This window comes from Adiantum capillus-veneris, chromosome 16 (assembly GCF_014529385.1).
Source record: "Adiantum capillus-veneris isolate H3 chromosome 16, ASM1452938v2, whole genome shotgun sequence".
Taxonomy (NCBI): domain Eukaryota; kingdom Viridiplantae; phylum Streptophyta; class Polypodiopsida; order Polypodiales; family Pteridaceae; genus Adiantum; species Adiantum capillus-veneris.
In genome coordinates, this window is record NC_140946.1 from 152,575,280 (window position 1) to 152,602,198 (window position 26,919).

Below are 26,919 nucleotides of genomic sequence, written 5' to 3' on the forward strand. Positions count from 1 at the left end.
AACAGTGGACAGTTCCACACTAGCTATGCAATGCAGGGCAGTTAGATTTCCCGAGGGGTGTTTCCAAAAAGTGAAAGTAAATAAATAATAAGAAAGAAATCAACAAAAAGGATAGATAGTAGTCACACGTTGGTGACAGTTTCTATGATGCTCATTATGGAAGTCTTGAAGACAAAGCAAGTCATCCTTTTGCTAGATATGAGGATTCGAGCGACGTGGATTTGGAAATGCTTATGGACAAATATCTGCCATTGGTGAAGTTCGCCTAAAAAATCACAATCCGTACATGACAAGGAAGCCCCATTTAAGATTGTTCTTTTATTCTCTCATTTTGACTAATGTGATTGAGTATGATTGGATGGAATGATTGCAGCATTCTATCTTGATGATTTATGTCACGTGCACATCTAACCCTATGTGTACGTGGACAAGCTACTTCATGAGCTCGAGTAAGAGAAGATCCTTCTCTAACATAGATTGCAAGTTAAAGACGAACCTCAAGAACTCAAGAACTCGAGGACTCGAGAACCCCAGAACCCAAGACCCTCAAGAACCCAAGTTCCTCGTGAACTTAAGAACCCAAGATCTCAATGTATGGTCATACCCGAAGCGGAATGGATACTTTGCATGAAGGTGATGAGCATGGAGGTGGTGACAAAGAATTTTCCCCACCAGGAGGTTTTTCCGATCCTCATCCTTCCCCATCTACGCCATGGTTTGCACCAAATCCTACGGAGGCTTTGGTCAAGTCGATGATGGATCTGATGTACCAACAAGAGACGCAACGCGCCACCTTTGATCGCGAGCGCGAGCAAGCGCGCTTGGAGGCCGAAGAAAGAAGGGTAGCCATGGAGCGTGAGCGTGAGCAAGCACGCATGGAGGCCGAAGAAAGACGAGCGGCCTTGGAATTAGAACCTGAGGCGCAAAGAGATCAACGCATGCAAGAGTTGGTCTTACAGGTTCTCACCTCGAAGTCCGAGCCACTCAAGGACGTAGGCGAATCATCAAGTAGTCGAGAAGCACATTCCAACAACCCCGTCCCGTTGATCTCAACAAGGCGGTAGCGATTGCTCTCGCGCAGGAGATGAAGTACAATAAGGGAAAGCCTAAAGAGAACAAGACTTCTCAAAGTACCTCTCAGAATCCTCAGAACCCGCAGAACGGTAAGATTGGTAAGAATGGTAACTCTTATAACCAATCTTCCTCTAGTCTCTCAGAAAAGAACTCACACAATGAATCTAAGGGTAAAGCTAACACAATTGCTAAATCTAAGCTCACTCCAGATGAGAAAGCAGCACATAGAATTTAGGAGGATACATCACGTCAGAAGAACAAAGCCTTTATTCTAAGGAGGGTCGATGTTATCATTGTCACATAAAAAGAACATGTCCTAAGATTGAATCTAACGAATCTAAAGAACCCACAAAACCCACATCCTCTGTTAATGCCATAAATGAGAACACGAGTGTGGCCCAAGTTTCTCATGATCCTCCCATTGATGAGTCTCTCATTAAGTGTTATGGTCATGTGAAGGTTCAACGGTTTGTCATATTGTTTGACCCAGGCAGTATGCATGATGTGATTAGTGACTCTTGTCGAAAGAGCCCGCTTGGAGGTTAGCAAGACATCTCCTTTCGAGGTGTCGGGCTTCGCTCCCAGTATGGACTCTCATCACGCAAGAGTGCCTTGATGTTCTGTTCACTGTTCAACAAGCGTCCTTCCGCAGAAAATTTGTAGTCTCTCCTCTTTCAGGATGTGATGTGCTTTTAGGCATTCGATGGTTTCGTGAGCATAACCCTCTCATTGATTGGGCAGCTAATACTTTCACTTTCAATGCCAAGAGTGACTCTCCCATTTTCATTCGTGGGGAGCAAGTTGTTCATTCTTCCTCTCTCATTTCTAATGTGCAGGCGAAGATTGAAAAGAATCAGGAGAAGGAGACTCTCTCAGTCTTGTCTTCTCCAAAGCACGACACATGTTTTGCATGATAAAGATGTAATTATTCACAATGATGATGATTTGCAGGATAAAGATGTGATTGTTCGGAAGGATGATGGTTTAGTTAATGCTTTTTCTAATGAAGCTAACCTCATTGCAGATTCAATCAATCACGAAGAACCAATCTTGAAGCTCAAGTCAAGATGTAAGGAACCCCCACAAGATGTATTGTGTATGCGCATGATTAGTCAGTACGCATTGTTCGAGTGTTTCATTCGTGATGGTTTCCTGTATTTTAGTCACCGTCTTTATGTGATCACTTTTCATAGGCATGACATATTGTACGATGAACACAATTCATTCATGAATGAGCACGAATGTATCATGAAAAGATGAAATGTTTGCATTCAAGTAATTCATATTCCATGTCTCTTCCTTGGCATGACACAGTATCTGAAAGAGCACAAAAAGGATTGAGCATCAAGCATCAACATTTCCATTGTGATTTGCCACAGTTGATATGATTTAGATCAAAAAGTCAAGATTCGACCCCATTTTTTGCGTGTGTTTGATGAACGGTGTGGCACTCTGTCACTTTGTTCATCTGCATTGCATGCACAGTTTTTTAGGAAGTCTCGTATTTTTCCAATCACTTTACATGGAATGGGTATGTTCATGTTTTTGTATTGGAAGTGGTTCAGGAATTTTCCTCCTAGGAGATTCTTGAAGAAGGTAGATACACGACTATAGCCGAAGTTGGAGCTTTGACGCAGCCACAGATGACTTTGTGTCGCTTTTGGCACGGCCCAAAGAAGCAAGAGTTGTAGACCTTTATGAAGTTCAAGTATCGCTCGACCCACACATCAGAGTACGCCAGTGAAGAGTCCTTCCCAGGATTCATCCAGACGCTGTTGGCGATCTCCCTCGACGCCATACAGTTCGGTACCAGTACCTCACTTTAAAAAGAAGGGGATGTCACGTGCACATCTAACCCTATGTGCATGTGGACAAGCTACTTTATGACTAGGGTTCAGTTCAGCTTAGGAAGTTTTCTAGCACCTTTGGGAGTCTGTTCGGTCGCAAACGGTGCATGTCCAGACACTTAGAGTAGTTGCATTTCCTCTCGTTGCACACAGCATGATCATCAACATTACCATCAGATTCCATTAGGAGCATTTTACAGTACACAGAACCTATTTTCCATATTTTAGCCATTTTTCACTTATCATTATTAAGTGACTTTGTTGGGAAATTGGGTAGGGCAAATTGGCTAAGGAGATATATAAGAAAACTAGCGCTAGCACTTTCTGGCAAAAGAGGCAGCAGATAGCATCTGGCAGTGCACGTTCTCAGCAAGACCGGCAAGGGAACCTAGCGTTTTCAGCCACAAAGACCAGCCAGCGTTTTTCCTTGCAGATCAGCCTGGCATTTTCAACAACAACAGATCAGCACTAGCGTTTTTGCGGATCACAAGACAGCCTGGCGTTTTTGCAAATTGCAGCTCAGTCTAGAGTTTTGCAAATTCCAGGCGACAATTCAGGCCATAGCATCAGCATTTTGCATTTTAAGCAGTTAGACTCCGTACTGAAACCCCCAAACCTCGCAAATCTCACCTTCCCACAGTAGATCCTCGCCGCACGGTCAGATCAGCCAGCGTTTGCAGATTCAGCCCGCTATTCGCAAATTCCAGCATCTACGTTTTCAGCACATCGTCGTTGCGTCGTCATCATTGCCTTCGTCACCGACATGGAATCATAATTCAGCAGATACAAGATTTGCATTTTGTCGTCGTCATCATCGTCGTCGACATCGTCAACAAGTCCATTCCATTTAGACCATTGTACAAGGATTGTGCAATCAATAGCATAGACCTCTCTCGCCAGAGAGAGTGGGGCCCTTGGAGGAGGGTTTGACAACATTCTGGTGTCGTATTCTCTTCTCTATCTCTTAGTCTCAGCACCTTCATTCACAGTGTTTCCACTTTGTTTGTGATCATTTGCACTCTCTCACTAAAGGAACGGAAGGCTCTCCCTTCCGTAAGTAAAAGGAACCCTTGAGCACAGTTCTGAGTACTCATCTTGAGCAAAGTCCAACACTCACTTCCGCTGCACCTTACGTAATCGAGGACGATTACTATTTTTTCAACAGGGGGTATGTCACAAATCAGCCCTAAAAGTGAGGCGCATAACACAAATCAACCCTAGAAAGTGAGGTGCCCTTCTTTTTATAAGGCAGGGGATTGGACAAATGAAAAGCCAAAGGTCGGACAAATGAAAAGCCAAGGGTCAAGGGCACCCAAAAGGCTAGGCTTTTTACCTATATAAACACCTCTTGAGGGTATTTGCGTCGATCACCAATTTTTAGGCGATCTCTCTCTTTGAGCTTTTCTTGAAGACGACAAATGCTTGAGTCTTGTGAAGATCAAGAAGGCTTTGAGCACTTGTGACAACAACTTGTATTAGCCATCTTTTGCAATATAAAAGAAATACCCTTCGGGGGCGGTCGTCTTGAGTGCCAACGCTTCTAGGGAAGGAATTCCGCCTTCCTGTGTCTCATGTTTGCTCTCTCTCTCTCTCTCTCTCTCTCTCTCTCTCTCTCTCTCTCTCTCTCTCTCTCTCTCTCTCTCTCTTTTCAAGTAGAAGTGTTTGCTATTGCGATTCACCTTCTGTGCTTAACGTACAAAAAGGTTTCAAACTCTCCGAGACTGCGTCCAGATGCTCGCATGAAGAGTGTCCCCAAGGGCACTTATAAACTTACAAGGGTTGCTCAAAAGCAGAGCCCCAAAACACCTGATCCAAAAGCATTGCATCCAAAAGCTTTTACACAAAATCTGCAAAATTAGCAAATCGCGAATATCCGTACAGCTGTGCCACGTAAGCTTTCGATATTTTTGGGTCAGGCCTCTCGACGGGAGCTCATAAGTTCTTTTAAGTTGGTAGGTTTTTCTAATTCCTGACCCCCTTTAGACCTCTCGCCTAGATCTTCAAGGTTCAAAACTTCCTCTTTTCTTTTGGGTTAGTTTCCCTTGTCCTCTCGGCCACTTCTTTCCAATTGGGCACGCCACATCATCACTTTGTGACAATCCCCCCTCTTGAAAGAATTGTTATCACCCTCGATTACGCCTGCAAAACAGCCAAAGAACGGAAACTTTCTTCAATTTACAATGACTCTATGTACCCATGCACAATCCACCACTTTTACAAAAACATCATTCACTGATCAATCACATTTCTGTCGAGGGTCTCGGATACAAATCATGATCATTGTAACCTATCTAGCAATCACATCCACATTGTGCTAATCTTTTTATGGATGTCTTGATCTACTAATCTTGTTACCATCAGATTTATGTCCTTTCTTTTCACGTGTTTCAATCAAGCAAACCTTACCCATGACCATCCCCACAAGACAGTACATCCATATAGCATGCAATTCATAAAATCACACACTTTGTTCACAGTGAACACTGTTTCAATCATTTAATCTAGCCATGTCATGTGCACATCTAACCCTATGTGCATGGGGACAAGCTAACTCCTATTTCTAGGGTTTAGGACAGCTTAGGAAGTGTTCTGACATCATTGTGAGCCTGTACGCATGACGTGCATATCCAGGCACTTTAGATTAGTTGCATACCCTTTGATTGCACACGAGCACAACCAGTGTCCGCTAGGTGTAGGCATTGGGGAGTGTTCCTATACAGTTGCATTAGTAGCTAGCCTAGGTATTCACTTGCATTTGAAGCACTTCTTAAAAGTAAGTTTATTAACTCATTAATAAGTGACATTTTAGAGATTGTGGGATTTTATTGGCATTGCCCGACCCACCTTAAATCCCATATATAAGTGACCCTAGGAGTCACTTCTTAAGCATAAGTTAGTACCCTCACTACCAGCATCAAGTACCTGCAATACCTCAACATCTCTGGCATTTTTGCACCAGATCAGCCCACCAGCACCAACGTTTTCAGTTTTCAGCCGTAACCTCGCCGCACCATTGCAGATCTAGCTATCAATACTAGTGTTTTCAATTTTCAGCCCAAGGGAGCAGATCAGCCAGCGTTATTCAGTTTTCAGCCATCACCAACATTAGCAGCCCATAGCCTCATCACAATCACATATCCCATTCAACATCCCTAGCGTTTTGCATTTTCAGCCTGTAGCCTCGCACATCTAGGCACCTACAATAAGATCCCATCAACATCTCAATATCTAGGACCAAAAGCGTTGGCCCTCAAGACGAGCACCCCCGAAGGGTATTTCTTTAATATTGCAAAAGATGGCCAATACAAGTTGTTGTCACAAGTGCTCAAAGCCTTCTTGATCTTCACAAGACTCAAGCCTTTGTCGTCTTCAAGAAAAGCTCAAAGAGAGAGATCACCCAAAACTGCGATCCACACAAATGCCCTCAAGAGGTCTTTATGTAGGTAAAAGCCTAGCCTTTTGGGTGCCCTTGACCCTTGGCTTTTCAATTGTCTGACCTTTGGCATTTCATTTGTCCAATCCTTGGCTTATAAAAAGAAGGGCACCCCACTTTCTAGGGTTGATTCGTGTTAGGCCCCTCACTTTTAGGGCTGATTTGTGACAGAGATGGACCCTCGGGAGTTGTACTTTGAGAAAAGAAATAATAAAAAGATACCAAGAGGGGAGCCAGTCTTTGAAGCCAGTTTGTTTGTGTGTTGCTATTGATTTCTCACTTGGAGTGTCCAAGCATGTTACATTCAAATACTCACGTTTGAAACACAAAATGAGGATTCGGAACAGGAAGTTGGAATGGGAACGGGGAATGGAGACATGAAAATTATAGTCACAAGGAACGTGTTTGGGGACGAGGAACGGGGGAGGGGCTCAAATGGATTTTTAGTGTAAAAAAGAGGGTGGGACGGTAAGTGGGGACGTAAAAGTGGGAATAGGAAGCCCAAAAATGGGTGTCCACATAAAGGATTGAAATAAAGCAGAACCCGCACACACGCAAAATAAAAAATAAAAAACTGATGACGTGGCAGATTTACAAAAATTGCACTGGCATGATGACGTGGCAAGCTGTACGGATTTCCACGTTTTGCGCTGGCTGATGGCGTGGCAGGCTGTACGGATTTTCATGATTTACGCTGGCAGTTTTTTGGCTTTGCTTTTGGACCAGAAGCTTTTGAGTTTGGAGGCTTTTCATGTAAACTACATTTCAGGCCAAGGGCCTTTAAATATGAGGTTAGGGCTCATTCTCTGGCATGCTTCCTGGAGAAGGTGCAAAGTCTAGAGTACCGGCTTGTACTAAGTTGATGCAATATAAAGAAATACCGAAAGGGCCGCCAAGGTTTGGGGCCAATACTCTCAGGAGTGGAATTCCGCCACTCCGTGTCGCGTGTCGTCCCTCTCTCTCTCATTCCAATTGTTAATGAAGTGCTAAAAGTCTGTTCAATCTATTCTTTTCTATTGGCACGTGGTGCCCGTCTTGTGACAGTGGTATCAGAGCATCAGGCATGTGCTTTTTTGAAAGCATACCGGTCCCACAAAAGAGTAGACAGAGCAAACCAGAGACTTCTGCAATTTATTCGAGGTATCCTCGCCCTCCAAGCGGGACTTATTAGCCACTCACACCCTTACTTCATCACGCATTGGGCACGCTCCGTCTTCACCGCTCATGTCTTACAGGGCATAAGCCATAAAGATCACTTACAAGAGAAGGATCCAAGATTTATTTCGAGGCAGTGCTTTTCTTAGAGGCAGTGCTATGCAGATGTTGATAGGTACCAAGCAGCACACTTCCAAGTACTTGGCAAGCTTTCAAGAAAATTTTTGCCCGAAGTTATATGGTTTCTGACATCTACCTTCGGAGTGCAACTTCTAGCAAAGTGGGGTATCCTGAAATGTTTGCCATGGAAACCCTGGCAGATTATATTTTGAAATTTCTCGACATCTCTAAGTAGACGTCTTTTCACGAGCTCATGACCTTGGAGGTTCGGTGTGATTGCTATGCCTTGGAAGTTGGGACTACCGTCGCCGCCAGAGGAACACTGTCTGTCCAAGAGTTGATGGACCATGTTGTGGTTGTTTACGACCTTATGGAAGGAACCTAACCCTAATTTTTGGTGCAGGTTTCAGGATGGAAAGCCAGTCGACTTTTCGAGCTCGGCTAATGTCGAGATTGCTTTTTAAGTTTGAAATCTGTCTGAGATCTTGTTTGGTGATCTTGTTTGGAATCTGTTTGAAATGGATGGTATCTGTTTTGACCTGTCTTGGTGCCGATTTGAACTGTTTATCTCTGGTTTTAATACTGGTTTCAATGATTGGTGATTTTACTCCCACGTCGAGAAGTGAGAAATACTGTTTTGGTATTGTTTGAACCTCGGAACGACGCAGGCCGATGCTTGGGGAGCGTTTCATTATATGTTTGAAAACCTCGGAATGACGAAAGCCGATGCCTGGGGAGCGTTCTACTGTATGCTAGAAAACCTCCGAACGACGCAGGCCGATGCCTGGGAGCGTTTGGTTGTATGCTTGAACCTCCAAGTGACGCAGACTGCGGTCTAGGGAGCGTTTGGTTGTACAGTCCTTTGAGCTCATGGCCCAGACCTTTTTAGGTTATTTGCAGGGGGAATGACTAGGTAGTCGTTGAGTAGCTTCATACCACAGACTGTTTGTCTCGGGGGAGCCCTCAGCGGCGCTGTTTGTTGTGTCTTGTAACATGCATATGTAAGCATTTGTGTTGCATTGTAATGTGTCAACTACTGAATATTCCTAATTGGATGAGACTGCCTGGGTATGTAATTTTAGCGCATCAAGACACCCGTGGAAGATCAGTACGGTCTGGGTGTGATGGCTAATTTTACTACGCCAGAATATCAAGAGTTCCGATCTGGACGAAAGGAGAAGCTAACTCCTTGATCAAAACAGCCGAAAGAAGAAGCTAAATCCTTGATCAAAAGAGCCGAAAGGAGAAGCTAACTCCTTAACAAAAAGAGAAAACTGATTGTCCCTCAGAATGTCCCTCGGAAATTTTTGAGCTAACTTGAGTTGTTTTGCAGATACGCTGTAATCGCGGACGATTACTCTCTTTCAAGAAGGGGAGATGTAACAAACTGCTGACGTGTCAAAGCCCTGAAGAAGGAAGCCAACTTGTAGATGTCGACGGAGGGGCCTAAACCTTAAGAAGAACAAGTAACAGAAGAAGAAGTCCTACCAACTTATGGGGACCCCGTTCGATGGGGCCCCTAGTGACATAAAGGATTAAAATAAAGCAGGACCCGCACACACGCAAAAAAACTGATGATGTGGCAGATTTCCGAAAATTGCACTGGCATGATGATGTAGCAAGCTGTACGGATTTCCGCGTTTTGCGCTGGTTGATGATGTGGTAGGCTGTATTGATTTCCGTGATTTACGCTGGCAGCTTTTTGGCTTTGCTTTTGGACCAGAAGCTTTTGAGTTTGGAGGCTTTTCATGTAAACTGCTTTTCAGGCCAAGGGCCTTTAAATATGAGGTTAGGGCTCATTCTCTGGCATGCTTCCTGGAGAAGGTGCAAAGTCTAGAGTACCGGCTTGTACTGAGTTGATGCAATATAAAGAAATACCGAAAGGGGCGCCAAGGTTTGGGGCCAATACTCTTTGGGGTGGAATTCCGCCACTCCGTGTCGCGTCTCGTCTCTCTCTCTCTCTCTCTCTCTCTCTCTCTCTCTCTCTCTCTCTCTCTCTCTCTCTCTCTCTCTCTCTCTCTCTCTCTCTCTCTCTCTCTCTCTCAGTTCAATTGTTAATGAAGTGCTAAAAGTCTGTTCAGTCTGTTCTTTTCTATTGGGCACGTGGTGCCCGTCTTGTGACACATTCCCTATAACGATGGTCTAACCCTCTGGGTCTTCAATGGTTTGACATGTCAGCAGTTTGTGACACCCCTAGTCCTCAGTCAAGTATTACGTGCGTTCAGCAGCCAGCGAAGATCTCTCTACAGGGCTGAGACTTGTGTTTTTGCAGCCCTCTGGCCACAAAACTGAAAAGATTGTTAGCCAGTAAAAGGCCTTCAAATCAACATTCAAAAAGGTAGTTGTGCCGGGTATTCACAGCCCGAAACAAGAGGCCTCGGTAGAGAATCATGGCCAAGAGGGAAAGCCAAGGCAGTCTCTCCGCAGCGCTAAACCACATCGGTTCCAAGGATCTACCATTTCAGTCCATTGAGAGTCATTTTCAGCCTAGATCTAAGGGTCTGACCTCACTCACACCAGCCAAACACTCAGTGCAAAGCCATCTATTTGTTGGATCTAGGTGCAAAGCCATCAATTTGTTGGATCGACATCATAAATACACTCATCATTGCGTTAGAATCAAGTTACAATCTCTTGTACACACAGTTATGCAATAAAGAAGCAGATACCACTCCGGTTAAGAAATAGAGGCCCATGAGAGGACTGGTTGAAACCCCATTGCAATGTTCTTCTCTCTCTCCCCCTAAAAGTAACCATCTCTCTATATAACCACAAGGGGTAAGGAATGTTCTCTAAGAGACACCCAAAGAAGCAAGTAGCTAAGCAACCAAGTAGTAACCATTCAAATGAAGTTCACCATGAAATCAAAGCTATATTTTCATTTGAGCTCCCCCATCACGAGCACCCCAAGCTTCATCATTCCTCTCAACGTTTTACACTTCTTAGGCATATCAAGCACATAAGTAAAATCCTAATCATCCCAATGCACATAAGTAAAATCGTAATCATCCCAATGCATCCTTTTCTTTGCAAACCAAACCCAAACAAGAGCCATAAAACCTGCATACTGCCGAATTAAAGGAACCATATGCACGCAACATATACTTCCAGACAAGGCTTTCAACTCCTGAGAATTTTGCAGATTCTTAATTGTGTTTAATAGCAATAGCAATAGTTCAAGAGCAGTCGACCCATACACAACATTACATGGAAATGATTTTATAGGTGACATTTAAGGCCGTATTCTCTCCCCAAAACTTGCAACTGTACGCCCTGATCTCCCTGGGCACACATACGTGGTACAAAAACCAAGGTAAGAAAGATAGAAAAATTATATGGATACTAACCTGCTCTAACACTTGATGACGCAGCTTTCTTTAGGCCCTTCTTCTTAATGATAAAACTGGCCCCGATGAAAAGGCTAGAGGAGAGAGCGAGAATAAGACCTTTCACATTGTCGGAGGTCATGTACATAAACGAAGAAGAGGAGGCATCGCCACTAGACGATTCTGCCATAGCTCTTGTAGGAACCGAATTCGTTCTGTGGGCGCCCAACTACAAATCAGAGCTCAACTCAAGCTCTCCATCGCCCGCAAGATCTCGTGCGCGCCACTGTTCCGTTGCCCGTTTCTGTCGGGGCGCAGCTCCCTGGAAGACTGGATCAGATCGAGCGGCGTTTTCTTCTGGTTGTACCTGCTTCTATTGTAAAGAAATCGTGGCTGGTCCACTCGTGGAGGAGAGCAAAAGTGATTTCAGTGATTTGGCATGCAGAAACCTACTTAAGTTCATGAAAAATATTTTACAATCAAATATAGGCTTATGTCTAGTAGCACGTTTTTTTTCTTTTTTTTTTACATCCGGAAGCACGTTATTTTTATCGCCTGGGCCCCAATAGGCTCTTCAAGGCTAGAACTTAGAAGGAATCACCTCTCTGAAAAGATACCGTCCAGATTTGTTACCAACGGTAGGCTATGCTAACCTCTTGCATTATTGACAAGCCTTCCACTATTGAGATTGTTGACAATGCCCTTTGGCTAGCAATTGTTTTAAGCTGCGGACCAACTCAAGAAGGTGAGGGATGGGAAAATGAGACCCACACCTCGTGTTGAGTGAACCTTATTGCTACTCCAGCTAAGCTAAACTTTTGTTGCAAAAGGACCTTATTCCTATTGGTAGACTTCCCACTTAAGAGGGGTCTTTTTGGCCTACATAAGGTCTTACAGTGTGAGAGCTTGTTAATTACTGCCACCAAAATTTTTCCATGTGGATAACTTCTTTTTGATGTCTCTATTAAGAGTGGCCTTGCATGTCATCAACTCAAACATTTGAGTGCTTCAAACTAATATGGCATTACCAGCTCCTTGGCATGACAGATGAGAAATAAAACCTTGCACAAATATGGTGATCTCTCTCTCTCTCTCTCTCTCTCTCTCTCTCTCTCTCTCTCTCTCTCTCTATCTATCTATATATATATATATATATATATATATATATATATATATATATATATATATATATATATATCCCCCCCCCCCCTCTCTCTCTCTCTATATATATATATAGAGAGAGAGAGATAGAGAACGTTATATATATATCTCTATCTATATCCCCCCCCCCCTTCTCTCTATATATATATATATCCCTCTCTCTCTCTCTCTCCCCCTCTCTTTCTCTCTCTCTCTCTCTCTCTCTCTCTCTATATATATATATATATATATATATATGTTATCTCTCTCTCTCTCTCTCTCTCTCTCTCTCTCTATATATATATATATATATATATATATATATACAAGCACACACATGTACATTTCTTTGGCTACAAGCTTGGGCATACATGAATCTCCCATGCCCCCCCCCCCCCCCCCCCCCCCCCCCCCCCCCCCTCTCTTTCTCTATCTTTTTTTTTAAATTCTATCGCTTTATAGGGTAAAGGCCCCAATTGCAAGGCATGTATGAAAAACACTTAAACATTGACCCAATTTACAAGCAACAATGGCTGGTTTGTTGGCTAGATGAAGCTCATATGTCGAGTTTCCATTTGCGAGTGTGTGGGTTCAACCCTGGTGAGCGCATGCCTGTAACTGGTGATGCTATGCCCTTACATCATTTTAGTCTCGGAGATGACGCTATCATGTCACATAGCCTGTATGCAACATTGCGGAGATCGTCGCCTATTTCCTCCTACAATCTTCATGTTGCACATCTTTTGCGCCTCTCACATGATTGATTGAGCCATTGGAGAGCTAGAACGGGGTCCCCTTGCGTTAGGCACCCTTAGACTGGCGCTATTGAGCCAGCAGAGGATCACACCCACATTTTTGCTCACACTCATCATTTTTGTAACCATTGATTGTAATAAATGTCTTTCTGACATTGATTTTGAATTGAGCCATTCATTAAGTAACGGGACTCTATTGAGTTTCCAGCTTGTAATCCCGAAGTAATTTCACTTGCTGATGTAATTAGTTAGAGATGTTCTCACCTCCAAGGCTAAGGTATATAAGCCAAAGTTTGTAACCTAAAGGGAGGCAGTTTATTAATCAAAGGGAGTTTTTGAGCGCCGTGACTGTGTCTGAGAGAGAGAGTGAGAGAGAGAGAGAGTCTTATCTACTTGCTACGCGAGCTACGGAGCCGCCATTGGAGAAGCGACACCGCCATTGTGTTAGCAACGGCGAGAGCTACGCACAGATACCAAGAGTGTGCGCTATCAGCTTCTATGTGTGGTAAGTTCCTACGAGCTTCGGTGTGAGTTTTCTTCCAACTCGTGTGTCGGAATGGAGTGTGCAGCATATCTATAGAACCACAACGAGTAGAGCTACACATTGGTACCATCGGGGTCAAGTTTCGATCACCTGTATTTTTCGGCCTGTCTTCATACGCATTTGCCGCACGGAGTGGTTATAGGTTGATTTTGCAGTTCAAGTCTTTAGGGTGTTGTTCTTACCTAGTGTATAGACTTCCCCTTGAGTTTGAGATCGATTCAATGATTCTAGATCCTGTTTCGTATAGCATTCGTTCGTAGTAAGGATTTCAGTCACTTGCGTATTTTAGAACTTAGATTTGATTTCCTTAGTAGTGATTGTCATTAAAAGGTCGAGTAGGTGATTTGACACCCACCTAGTTGTTTCCATGCGCCTGCGGGTCAAGCTCCGTCCTCGTCTGACAAATTCTGTTGTTGGTTGAGTTCTCGCTATTTAGCTTCCGCTAGCGGCGTAACCGCCTGAACATTTGGCACCGCTGCCGGGGAAGCGACACCGCCATTGTGTTAGCAACGGCGAGAGCTACGCACAGATACCAAGAGTGCGCGCTATCGGCTTCTATGTGTGGTAAGTTCCTACGAGCTTCGGTGTGAGTTTTCTTCCAACTCGTGCGTCGGAATGGAGTGTGCAACATATCTATAGAACCACAACGAGTAGAGCTACACATTGGTACCATCGGGGTCAAGTTTCGATCACCTGTATTTTTCGGCCTGTCTTCATACGCGTTTGCCGCACGGAGTGGTTATAGGTTGATTTTGCAGTTCAAGTCTTTAGGGTGTTGTTCTTACCTAGTGTATAGACTTCCCCTTGAGTTTGAGATCGATTCAATGATTCTAGATCTTGTTTCGTATAGCATTCGTTCGTAGTACGGATTTCAGTCATTTGCGTATTTTAGAACTTAGATTTGATTTCCTTAGTAGTGATTGTCATTAGAAGGTCGAGTAGGTGATTTGACACCCACCTAGTTGTTTCCATGCGCCTGCGGGTCAAGCTTCGTCCTCGTCTGACAAATTTTGTTGTTGGTTGAGTTCTCGCTATTTAGCTTCCGCTAGCGGCGTAACCGCCTTAACAGGCACTTTTATCCCACATCCACATGCTTTTTGCGTGCATTGGGCTTCTCCTTCTTCGAGAGTAGTCTACTTGAGTAGGGTGTTAATGAGATCCCTTACCACAACATGCATGGCAAAGTTATCACCCTATGGAAAGGTGATACACATAGATCACTTTATTTTACATCACAAAAATGATGGGCTGGTGTTAGGACCACACTATGTGGGACATGAACATGTCTCGTGCTAGAAGACATGCCACTTTATGTTGGATATCTACATGAATTATGCTATTGAGGAATGTATATGTGTCTCATGGTATCAATGTGCACGTATAGTACCATGTGCACCACTTAATATAAAATTTTGTGCACGTTCTCCACTAAATACACATAGATGTGGTGATTCGTGTCCCATATAGTGTATTATGCTATTGTAATGCCGCTACGGGCAAACTACCCAAGAGAGAGTCTGGTTGATAGTTCACCACCCAGCCATGAGAAGAATGACTTACCATCATTCCTGGACCCTTACTTCTAGTGTGGCCTGCTTGTCCACATTGGTCCGACCGCCCTGGCATCCTGACCGAGCAGTCTCCCCCTGAACCCCGCTTTTCTGACTCAATGGTCAAAGAGCGATCGGCATGGCCGAAGCCATTAAAGGGTACATGACATTACACCCCACCCCCACCCCCCAAATAAAGAGTTTTCATCCTCGAAAACAACATTGAGAAATCTCTTGGCAATCGCACTACGACATTCACAAGTTGTTGTTTCCTCATCTTAGTCTATCCATTTAATTAGTATCTCGTGGTACACTTAGATGTTCAATAAAGTGTTTTGTCAAGTGTGGCGTTTTAATTGTTTTCTTCATGGTAGTAAACTTTGCCATTTTGGTTAATCTATCCAGTACCACCCACACTGAGTCATTCCCTCGACTAGTTTTGGGTAAACTAATAATAAAATCCATAAAAATGATTTCCCATTTCCCTTGAGGTATCTCTAAAGGATGGAGTAGCCCTCCAACCTTGAGACGCTCATGTTTATTGACCTAACACTTATCGTGTTTCAGCACATAATTCTGGACATCCTTAAACAAAATAACCCAATAAAATTGTCTAGTGCATGGGTCCTCTAAATCCCAAGATGACCGACACTTGGACTGTCATGACTATCTTTAAGAATGCGGGCTCGAAAGTCGTCAATAGTTGGTACGCACACTCTACCCTTGTAAACGAGTATCAGTTGTCAACGGAATAGCTAGCATACTTTTCTCCCCAACAAAGTTTATCACCCCCCTTTGAAACAGTAGCTGTCAAAGGTGATCAAGGGTCTACATCAAAGCTCTTTGGGCCCAAATTATGCCCGAAAATCTTGATTAATCTCACCATACTAACTCTCGCTTCCCTACTCGCCGCACTACGGGTGGTCTCTCCGGACTAGCACTACGTGTTGATGAATTTTGAATTGAAAGCCATTTTAGACATTCATGGTCCGTTCGGATCTCAAAAATGGCACCATATAAATAGTGTCTCCATTTTTAAGTGCATGTACTATAGCCAGTTATTCTTGTTCATAGGCTGAGTAGTTATGACGGGCATGATCTAACTTTTTGCTTTCAAATGCAATTGGGCATCCCTTTGCATAAGCACAACTCCAACGGCCAAATTACTTGCATATGTCTCTAAGACAAACGGCTCATTAGGATCCACTATAGTCAAAATAGGTGTAGCCGCTGTAGCCACCTTAAGCTTTTGAAAGCTTTGTTGTTGGGCTTCTCCCCAAATTATACTTTTTTGACCTCAATTGGTCTGTCAATGCAACTACAATGTTTGCATAGTCCTTAATGTATTGTCAATAAACACCAACATGACAAGAAAAATCTATAGTTCTTTGAGATTTTTGGGTGTTGGCCACTTGAGAATAGCTTCCACTTTCTTAGATTCCATCCACGTTCCCTGTGTGGATATAATGTGACCCAGATAATGAATCTCGGTCTCAAAGAAATCACAAATTTTTTTCTTCACAAATTATTTATGTTTTCTCGATAAATCAAACACTAGACATAAATGTTCTAAGTGTTATGTTTAAGATTGACTATAGACAAGTATGTCATCTGGGAAAACTATTATGACTTATTTTAAGTATGGACGTAAAATGCTCTCCATCAGCGTCATAAATATCACTGATACATTGATTGGCCCAATTGGCATAACCAAGGATTCAAAGTGCCCAAAACGGGTCCTAAAAGCTGTCTTTTCTAATTCTGACATGATGATAACCAGATCTCAAGTCTATCTTTGAAAAATACTTTGACCCTATGTGTTCTTAATTGTTGCTTCTGTAGTGCATGAATATCTGACCACTTTGCTAGGAACATGTTCATAGGATCTTTGTTCTCCTCCCTTTCTTGCCTCCAAAACTAGGCAGCTTGAAATCCTTGAGTAGAGCCGAGGCTGTTTCTATAGATGGCCTCACAGATACATCGACCTGGACTCCCATAACCATGGGCGAAGCTATGCTCACTCATGTTCTGGGTGCCCTCCTACTCTGAGGAAGAAAGGATGCAGTTAAAGTAGCTGTCAGTGCTTCTAGATGTACGGAAATGCTCAGCCTATACTTTTTCTAAGGTGGTCAACTTGGCATTAAAATATTTGAATATCCTGCTAGAGAGCTCCGTCTTCGTAAGGATATCGATAGGATCAGCTAGATCATAGTCCTCATCATCATCCAAGGGTTCCTGGGTCCCTCTCGGTGATGTCGATCTCCATAAACTCTAGCTCATCATCCAGAAATGGGTCATATAGGGTCTGTGGCCTCTACGGATGCATTGGGTCCAATGGCAGGGTCTACAATCATAAAGGGCATTGGCAGATCACATGAAGTCACCGAAAAATGCACTCCAAAGTGGGAAAGGACGTGACTTCTATGGCTAGATAGTTTGATTGGGGTTAAGCCTGCAAAACCGATGACAACAAGCCTAAGAAACCTAGAGAGCTAGAAGGCGATGGGGACACACTACGACGTGCATATATATTTTTATATATTTTAGCAAACAAATGCATCAAACTCAAATTCAATGGAGATTGCACAAAATGAGCAAGAACAGAATAGTCGCCCCCTCTCTTTCGAGAATCATAAACTGACATAGAATTTGATGGCGCATCAAAAAGTCCATTGTGGGAGTTGACCGTGCAAAGAAGATGATGGAGCTTGCAATCAATGAAACCAAAGGAGCTCATTAATCGAATCCGATGAGCCAAACCACTATGGCTCGTCAGTCGAATCCGATGAGCCGAAACCACTCTTGGTAGCTCGCAATTAAACTTGATGTAGCCACTCCGGGTATTTCAATGCCGAGAAATTGATGAAAAATATGTATTCCCCTTGTCAATTGAATCCTTTTGTGTAGGTGGTTGCTCTGCTTTACGGCTCCTTTCTCCCCAATTTCCTTGAAAGTAAATCTAAGGTGCCTGTGGGATTGTCCTCTTAAGGTAATATATAATAGGTAAACTTTATTTTTAAAAAACAAGTAAAAGAATCACGAAGGCTTTCTAAAATAATTAAAACGTGATAAAATCATTAGGTTGAGTTTAAGTAGAATCAGTGTTCAAGAAAGGATTGCCTTAGCTTAGCCTTGAGCCGGTTGAAAATGGAGACTACCTGGTTGCTGTTGGAATTAGGGTTGCAGAGAAACGCACACAGCTTGGAGAAGACGAAGGAAGCTCAAGGCACACAATAGAGAGTGTGTTACTTAGTGTGCAATGGAAAGATAGGTAGCCCTAGAGTGATGGGCGTATATACAATGCACGGGGGAAAAAAACCTCCTAAAGAGGGAAAAAATGCCCCGACGGTCCTAGTGTGTTCACACACATCACTACCACATGTATATGGTAACAAATCCCCCCTGGAGTGATGTGGTGAACGAGAGCTGGCACATGAGTAAAGGGAAGTGCCATGCCCTGAGGACAGGATTAGTCCACAAAGGGGAGTAAGCCCAAAGCTTTGCGGAAAGCTTTAAGCTTCTCACGAGACAATGCCTTTGTGAAAAGATCTGCAAGGTTGTCCTGTGTTGGCACATAAGCCAAGCTGATCTCTCCTGCTGAGAGCCTCTCCCTGACATAGTGGTAATGCACCTCAATGTGCTTTGTACGAGCATGAAAAACTGAGTTCCTCGCAACTGCCAATGCGCTCTGACTGTCAGTGTAGATAGTGTTGGTAGTGTTCTGTCCAACACCCAAATCAGCCATAAGGCGTCTGAGCCATACACACTCAACCGTAGCTGTGAAGACTGCCTTGTACTTAGCCTCACAACTCGAAGTGGCCACAGTAGGTTGCTTCTTGCTCAACCATGATATACATGAACTGCCAAGCATGAAGCAAAAACCACTTGTGGACACTCGCGTGTCAAAACAACCAGCCCAATCCGAGTCCGAAAAATCATGTAAGTCTGGCGGCAATGATCCCCCCTTGGGATAAAACAATCCAAGATGTAAAGTGCCACTAAGGTAGCAGAAAATCCTCTTGACAACCTGCCAATGCTTAGACCCTGGGCTATGCATAAATCTGCTGACCTGTGAGACTGCAAACTGAATATCCGGCCTCGTGTTGCATACATAAATGAGGCAGCCAACAACAGTTTGGTAAAGAGTGACATCAGTAGGATCACCAGCATCATGTAGACTCAACTTCAAACCTGTTTCCATGGGAGTGGCAATAGGTTTGCAATCCTCAAGTCCAAACTTACATAGCAATGTCTCTATGTAACTTTTCTGACACAAGGCAATACCACCATCACACTGCTTAAACTGTATACCCAAATAATGATGCAACAGCCCCAAATCTTTCATCTTGAAAGTAGCATTCAAATCAGCCTTAAATTCAGCAATATGTCTCTCATTTGGTCCAATGACCAGCAAATCATCAACATAAAGAACCACAATGAGAAGTACATCACCCTCACGCTTTACATACAATGTGCTTTCTGTTGGATTGTTACGAAAGCCTTGTTTGACCAAATGAGTGTCAGCTTTCTCATACCAAGCACGAGGAGATTGCTTCAACCCATACAAAGCCTTGTTACATTTGCACACTTTGTCCTCTTGTCCTTTTATGACAAAACCGCGAGGCTGCGTTACATAAACTTCCTCAAATATGTCACCATTCAAGAAAGAAGTAACAATGTCTGATTGATGTACATCCCAACCAAAATGAGCTGCCAATGCACATAGAAAATGCACAGTAGTCATACGACAAGTGGGAGCAAAAGTCTCTTCATAATCTATGCCTTTTTGCTGTGCATAACCCTTTGCAACAAGTCGAGCCTTATGGCAATCGATCTCACCATCCGGCTTGCGTTTCAACTTGTAAACCCACTTCGTACCAATGGCCTTTTTGCCAGGAGGCAAATCACATAAAGTCCATGTGTCATTTTCTATAAGTGCATCATATTCTGATTGCATGGCAGCCATCCAATTTTCTGAATTTTGTGCTTCATCAAAAGTGAGAGGCTCCTCAACATCATGTAAGCTAGACACAGCCAAAGCATAACAATCTGATGCATAAGATGCATGGTGAGAGCCTGAACGAGTACGACTAGACAAAGGTGCATCCAATTTACTGTCACGCAAGGTGTGCACCAGCCATTTTGGCATACCTCTAGCCTGCTCATTTGAAATCAGCCCTTTCCTCATCAAGTACATCATGTACATCTACATCAGTAATAGGCTGATCTAGAACATTTTCAGAAACCCCCATAGGCTGTACATTTGCCTCATTGGAACTTACATTCGTATTTCCACCACTGAAAAGAGGCAACAAAGTGTCATAAATGTCCTGTGAGCTTACATTACTGTCTCTAGTACATGACAGCAAGGGCTGAACAGAATCTTCCACAAACACTACATCCCGAGAAACCAGAATACGTTTTTTTTGCGGATGATACAACTTGTAACCTTTGCTTTCAGCACTATAACCAACAAAAATACATTTGACAGCCTTATCATCCAATTTTCTGTGCCGCACTTGTGGCACCAAAGCATATGCCAAACAACCAAAAACACGCATGTGCTCAATAGAAGGTTTTCTATCATGCCATGCTTCATATGGAGTAATAGGCTGCAAAGCTTTCGTAGGACACCTGTTAAGTACATAAGTGGCACACATGATGGACTCAAGCCAAAAAGAATGCGGCAAAGCTTGACTTTTGACCATACATCGTGCCATTTCCGTCAGTGACCTGTTTTTCCTCTCAGCAACACCATTTTGTTGAGGTGTATAAGGCACTGTACATTGGTGTTTTATCCCACGACTAGCCAGAAATGCATTAAATTCATGAGACATATACTCCCCCCCTCGATCGGAACGGAGGGTGCCCATAGTACATTTCGAGACATTTTCAGCCATAGCCAGGAATTGTTTGAAGCACATAAAAACTTCGGACTTCGCTTTGAGCGGAAATACCCATGCATGCCTGGAGTAATCATCAATGAAAGTCACAAAGTACACGTAATTGCCCAAGGACGGAGTTTGCATGGGCCCACAAACATCACTATGCACAAGCTGCAACCTGCATGTGGCCCGAACTGAACCATCCTTTGGAAATTTACAACGCTGCATCTTACCCAAAATACAGCCTTCACAAAAATGTTTGACAGGTGCTTCAAGAGGTGGCAAAGAAGCAACCATATCAGATTTCTGCAAACGCAGCAAACTGGCAAAATTCAGATGACCAAAACATGCATGCCAAAGTTTTGCATCTGAAATAGCCCTTGAATCTGCAACAGCATTTGCAAAATTTTGTCCACACTTGTCATACAAAGTGAGCTTATACAGCCCACGTCACAAAAGGCTAGATGCAACAATTTCATCACCAAAACTGAGATCATGAACTGTACATCTGTCATCCACAAATTTGACTACAAGTCCAAGTCTAGCAAGTGCGGATACAGACAAGAGATTCTTCTTGATCCAGGTACATAAAGTGCATCAAGAAGTATGAAAGAACTGCCATTAGTAGCAGTGAGCACAATCTTTCCAACTCCTTGAACTGGATAAGAGGCGTTGTTGGCACAAGTGACTGAATTCCCATGAGGGATAGACTCGAGAGAGGTAAACAATTCACGATGTGAGGTAATGTGCTTTGTAGCACCACTGTCGAAATACCACACATGTGAATCTGCAGCAACTGACAAGCATGCATCATGGACAGCATGATTGTAAGTGCACTCTGCGCTAAAGCCCATTCTGCATCAACATCAACAACACAATCTCCTTTCACAGAAGACTCAACAATGGCTGCATTTGTAGTGGAACCAGCATTTGCAGTGGAACCACCCTCTTTCTTCTTAGCCTCTTTGGCCTTCAACTTAGGACACGACTTGATCAAGTGATCATTGGCTTTACAATAATGGAAACGCATCTTCTTTTTGCCCTTATCACCAAAATTTCCAGACGAATTGCTTCCAGCAGAAGCATTAGGAACATAATTTTTGCTACTCGCAGCAGAACCATAAGAAGTGGCTGCATTACTGTTACCACCCTTTCTTTGAGAAGCAATAAAAGCCTGTTCAACTGCACGCTGCTTAGTCTTGTTTTTTCTAGAAAGTGACTCTTGCAACAGCAATGTGCATAATGCATCAAACTTGATAACTTCAGGATTTCCTTGGGTCATCAGTCTCCAAGTACTAGCAAAAGTCTGTTAGGAATTTGGTAAGGCATCAAGAACAATCTGCACAAGGGAACTGTCTGAAATGACTTCACCTGCAGAAATAAGCTGCTCATTGATATCCTTGACACTAGCAAGGAAAGTGTCCATATCATCTTCCTCATGCATAATCTTCGACTCTAGCTCTTTACGCAGCAAAGCAATTTTAGCCTCATTGCGGCTTGCATAAAGACCTGCTAAAATATCCCAAGCCTGTTTTGCAGATTTTGCTGAACGGATGTGAGGAACAATGGTGCGCTTCACAGACAACGCAATCAATGCATGAGCCTGCGCATCCTTAACATCCCAACGAGCTTGTTCTACCGTAGGCAAAACAACTCTAACAGCTGCAATCATTGCAGCAAGACCTGCAACATCCTCAACATCGCCTACATCCTCAGAACCAGGACGTACATCACTGCCCTGCACAATGTTCTAGACACCCTTTGACACAAGAACATGTTGCATCATATAAGCCCACATAGGGTATTTGTCCCCATCCAACCTGTCCTCAGCAGCAAACATCTTAAACACATCTGTGTTGTTGTTGTCAGCCATGGTAAATGTTGCACCTGATGTGAAAACTACCCGAAAATAGGAGAAACGGAGCGGGAACAACCTGTGCTATATAGCACAAACCGTAGAAGACTATAAGGCACCTGTTATGCAGAAAACGGCACTGACAGAAATTCTTCACAAAATGACGAAATAGCCTATGTAGTAGTGCCTGTAGTGGAAACGGAGGCCGAAATGAGCCCAAATCAAAATTCTGAGCAGACTTGCGAACGCTCGCCAAAGCTCACTGAAATCGGAGAAAGTGAGCAGGCGTGTGCTGGAGCAGCTGGCGACTAAGCCCGGGAGGACGTGACCTACTCTGATACCAATTGTTGGAATTAGGGTTGCAGAGAAACGCACACAGCTTGGAGAAGACGAAGGAAGCTCAAGGCACACAATAGAGAGTGTGTTACTTAGTGTGCAATGGAAAGATAGGTAGCCCTAGAGTGATGGGCGTATATACAATGCACGGGGGAAAAAAACCTCCTAAAGAGGGAAAAAATGCCCTGGCGGTCCTAATGTGTTCACACACATCACTACCACATGTATATGGTAACAGTTGCAAACCATGGTAAAGGGAAGAAAGCCTGGTGAAATATGTGAGAAAATAGTTCAAAAATTGTGCAAATTTTAAATTTATACTAGTATTTCTAGTTTTCTTCTTTGTGGGAAGGAAACTCAGTCAACGACCGCTTAATAAAGGAGACTTTCCTAAATATTGACTAGAATTAAATTATAGAATATATATGTATGTGTGTGTGTATCCATAAAATTTACTAGAATTATGCAAGTGAAGTTTCACTTTAACATTCTAAAACAATAGAATGCAAAAAAAAGTCAAGACATGTCAGGACGAAGTTTCACTTTAACATTCTAAAACAATAGAATGCAAAAAAAAGTCAAGACATGTCAGGACGTGAAATGAAAGTGAAAGAAACATTTAAAGTAAGTCTCCATCATGCACTAAAAACAATGAAAGTCTTCCTAACCCAACACAACACTAAGGTTTCTTTTAGAAAGTTAAAAAAAAACTTTAAATCCATGTGACTACAACCCATGGCATGAGGAGAGGTATGGCTGAGGGTGGTGATGGCAGTGGTCGGGTGATGCTCCAACCGTCCCAAACGGCAGGCGGGGTGATGCAGGAAGGCACGAAGAGATGGAGCGTGTTCAATAGAGTAGTGAATGTGGTGAGAGTGTTGGCATCGTAGGTTGGTGGGGAGGCGGCGTTGTAGGCAGATAGCAACACTCAATTTATAACTCACTTGAGTACTTTAAAGGAGTAATCACAACTAAGAGGTGTCTAAAGGCATAACCAGTTTTCAGACTTTCTGAAGGACTGGAATGATGCAAGAAAACCTTGGTGCAACTTTCCATGAAGTTGTGAGCCAGAGTTCCAACTCGCGTGAGTATCTTGAAAAGCTCATAGTTACTAAGGGATAGAATAGGGAGTGTCCTCGTATCAGACTTCTGAACATTTTGGAATACACAGAACTACATGTTCACCCCTAATGTAGGTTACATGCCAACATACTTTGTCAGCACACCTACTAAGTCCTTGACTTATGAAACTATTGAGACGGTATCCAACCCCACCACAACAGGTGTTCAAAGTTGAAAACCTAACCTAAGTAAAGAAGACGTGTAAGATGCCCATCCAATGCGGGATAAATAACAGTAGTAAGAGTGAGGTAATTTCCCCCAAACACTTACAAATAGTCTTCCCAAATGATTGGTATACGGGGTTCACCATATCGTACAAGTTGGTGATAGACCCAAAAATAATCTCATAGAGATATTGCACATAGAGTGCCAAATGCTTCATAAGCAACTGATGTGATGAATATGCATGCCGTTCCAAATCAGCCTTTGCTAAACACTAGGGCCCATAACACCTAGTGTGAGTGCATTTAGCAAAAAAAAGATATGAACCTGTATATCCATGGTCATATTTGTGATTCTCATAGCACACATTAAAGAGGAATGTAAATAGTTTTGAAAAAAGAAACTAAATACTATCCGCTGCAATCATTTGCAAGCCTTGCTGAAACGTTTGAACCATAATAGAAGGTGAAACATTAATCACTTCTAGGAACAAACAATGAAACTTTTTCATTAACAACTGAGAGCTTGCTATATGTATAAACAACCATCTGTAATGTTGTTTAGCAGTACTTGTACATGAACAAGTCATTCGAAGTATCCGACAATTTCTGGCCACCAAAATTGTTCCTGATACGTTGTGCTAAAAATGGTCTAGAAAACATATTTGACCAGCACCTAGGGACTTTGTCGTGACACATACTTGAAATAGGGGGCGCCAGTGCCAGTCCCAAAGACTCATATTCTCCACATGTGGAATATCTCTCATGTAAGAATGTCTGAAAAAAGAACATCCTTCAAGTACAAGAGGTACTTGTGCGTGGAGGTAACTGCAAACACTCTACGATAGGAGTGAGAAGGACCCTCATTATCATCGCTCCACACTGGCTAAACCAAACTCCTTGAGTTGCTAAACCATGTTGTATCCCATGTGACAACATGTGCCAAATCGACCCTGACAAGTGGGTTCATAACAGCACAATGTATAGTGGACACTACAACCCAAAATACTTTGTTCCGACGTGCCCTTGGCATGGCTCTGAAACATTCAAGTGTATTTATACAACTTGAGAAAACCAAGCAAATCATACTCAAAAATGGAATAACACCAAATCAATAGATGCTACCTGGAGATGTGAACTTAACTTACCCGTATTCAAATGCAGAGGAGCACGTCGCCCACCTGTGAAAAAACCAAACAACATTGCACTGGAAACCCTGGGTGTTGCCTTCGCAATCCAAACCCGTTGGTTATAATCTACGTAGTCAAACCCCTTGTAGAAACTGTTCAACTAGCAGGTAACGGTAACCAACATAGTCAACCGTGTATCGAATGAGAGGAATCAACTTGAAAAGTTGAATTTTTCTGCTACCACGTGGTAGATTGCGGAATTCTTTCCTTGAAAGTATAATGGGAATAGATCAAATTGTTATCCTCAATGCCTATGGGATGTTTGAGTAAACACCCGCTAGGTCTTATCCCAAAATTGTGCTTCATATACACTTGTAGTGCTATAGAGAGAGCAGGATATCAACACAAGTGAAATGCCTAGCTCTTATGAACAGCCATGCTGTCTCAAATGTTTGTTGCCTCTAGACTCCGTGGTATAGATCATCAGATGTGAGTTTAAGATGATCAAAAACTCAACTTGAGCATCGCACTAAAAACATGTAGTGCAAAAATGACACCCAAAACGTCCGTTACGGCAAGACTCTTGCTTGCCCATGAATGCCGATGGGTAATCCATTGGATAGATTTGTTCAAACTAGAGAACAATCACCCAAAGAATGCCCACAGTTGGATCTTACCCAAAATCTGACAACGGATCTTAGCTAGCCTGTGTGTGGCTCATAGCCCTTATGGTAATTAGTGTTCAATCGATGAACCGATGAAGACTAATGTGAATGGCATCTTGGCCAAGTTCTAGCTGAGAGTTAGAGCACCTTGGCTCAAACTTTCTCACAAGCAAAACATGTATCAAAGCTTCTTAGAAAGGTTTCCTTATTCTTCGAGAGAGATAGAGAACGAGAGAGAAGAAGAGCATGTTGGGTTGAGGAACTTTCCTTAAATTTCTAGAGTGTGTGCCCAATCTATGTGCTCGTACACATCTTATGCCTGACTTGCAGCTTATCCTATCAACATGCAACAATCTGCCTGTATAATGCTCTCATCGAGAGAGGTAACAAAAAACACAAGCCAAAGGGTGACCCACTTACCATGTATGGGATTGTGACTTTACAAAAATGACTTAAAAATGGCACTTTGCCTGTGAAAGAAGTCCCAGATTTAGATTCCTTTAAATTTTGGTGTGTGGTGACAGCAACCAAAACAATCCTGAACCTTGGCCAACCTGGTCGTCCGACTGCCACCAGTTGTCATGAAATGTGGAAGAAAAAAAACTCCTTCCAAACCGGTTCCTAGCCATATCTGCTTTGCGAGAGAGAGTTTTCGCATACGCATATACGCCCTCTTGTATCCTATACACCCATCAAGTACGTAATGAAATAACCAAAAACACATTGCAAGTTTTCCCAAGTTTGTATGCGAAGATCATATGCCAAACTGTGGAAATCACCATGCGAAATACGAAAGGAAAGCCTTGCTTCACCTAAGTACT

The 26,919-nt window shown here is 43.0% G+C and overlaps 1 protein-coding gene across 2 annotated transcripts in view; it reads right to left on the reverse strand.

The window, feature by feature from the left end:
* LOC147440082 (putative magnesium transporter NIPA4) overlaps positions 1 to 11,380 on the reverse strand; it is a 48,765-nt gene extending 37,385 nt beyond the window's left edge. The window contains exon 1 of one of the 2 annotated variants that reach the window (XM_086485753.1): positions 10,977 to 11,380. In XM_086485753.1, the coding sequence (XP_086341879.1) occupies positions 10,977 to 11,145 (169 nt within the window). In that variant the 5' untranslated portion in view covers positions 11,146 to 11,380. The remainder of the gene's footprint in view (positions 1 to 10,976) is intronic. The other variant, XM_086485754.1, reaches the window with a different exon arrangement.
* Positions 11,381 to 26,919: the final 15,539 nt, after the last annotated feature.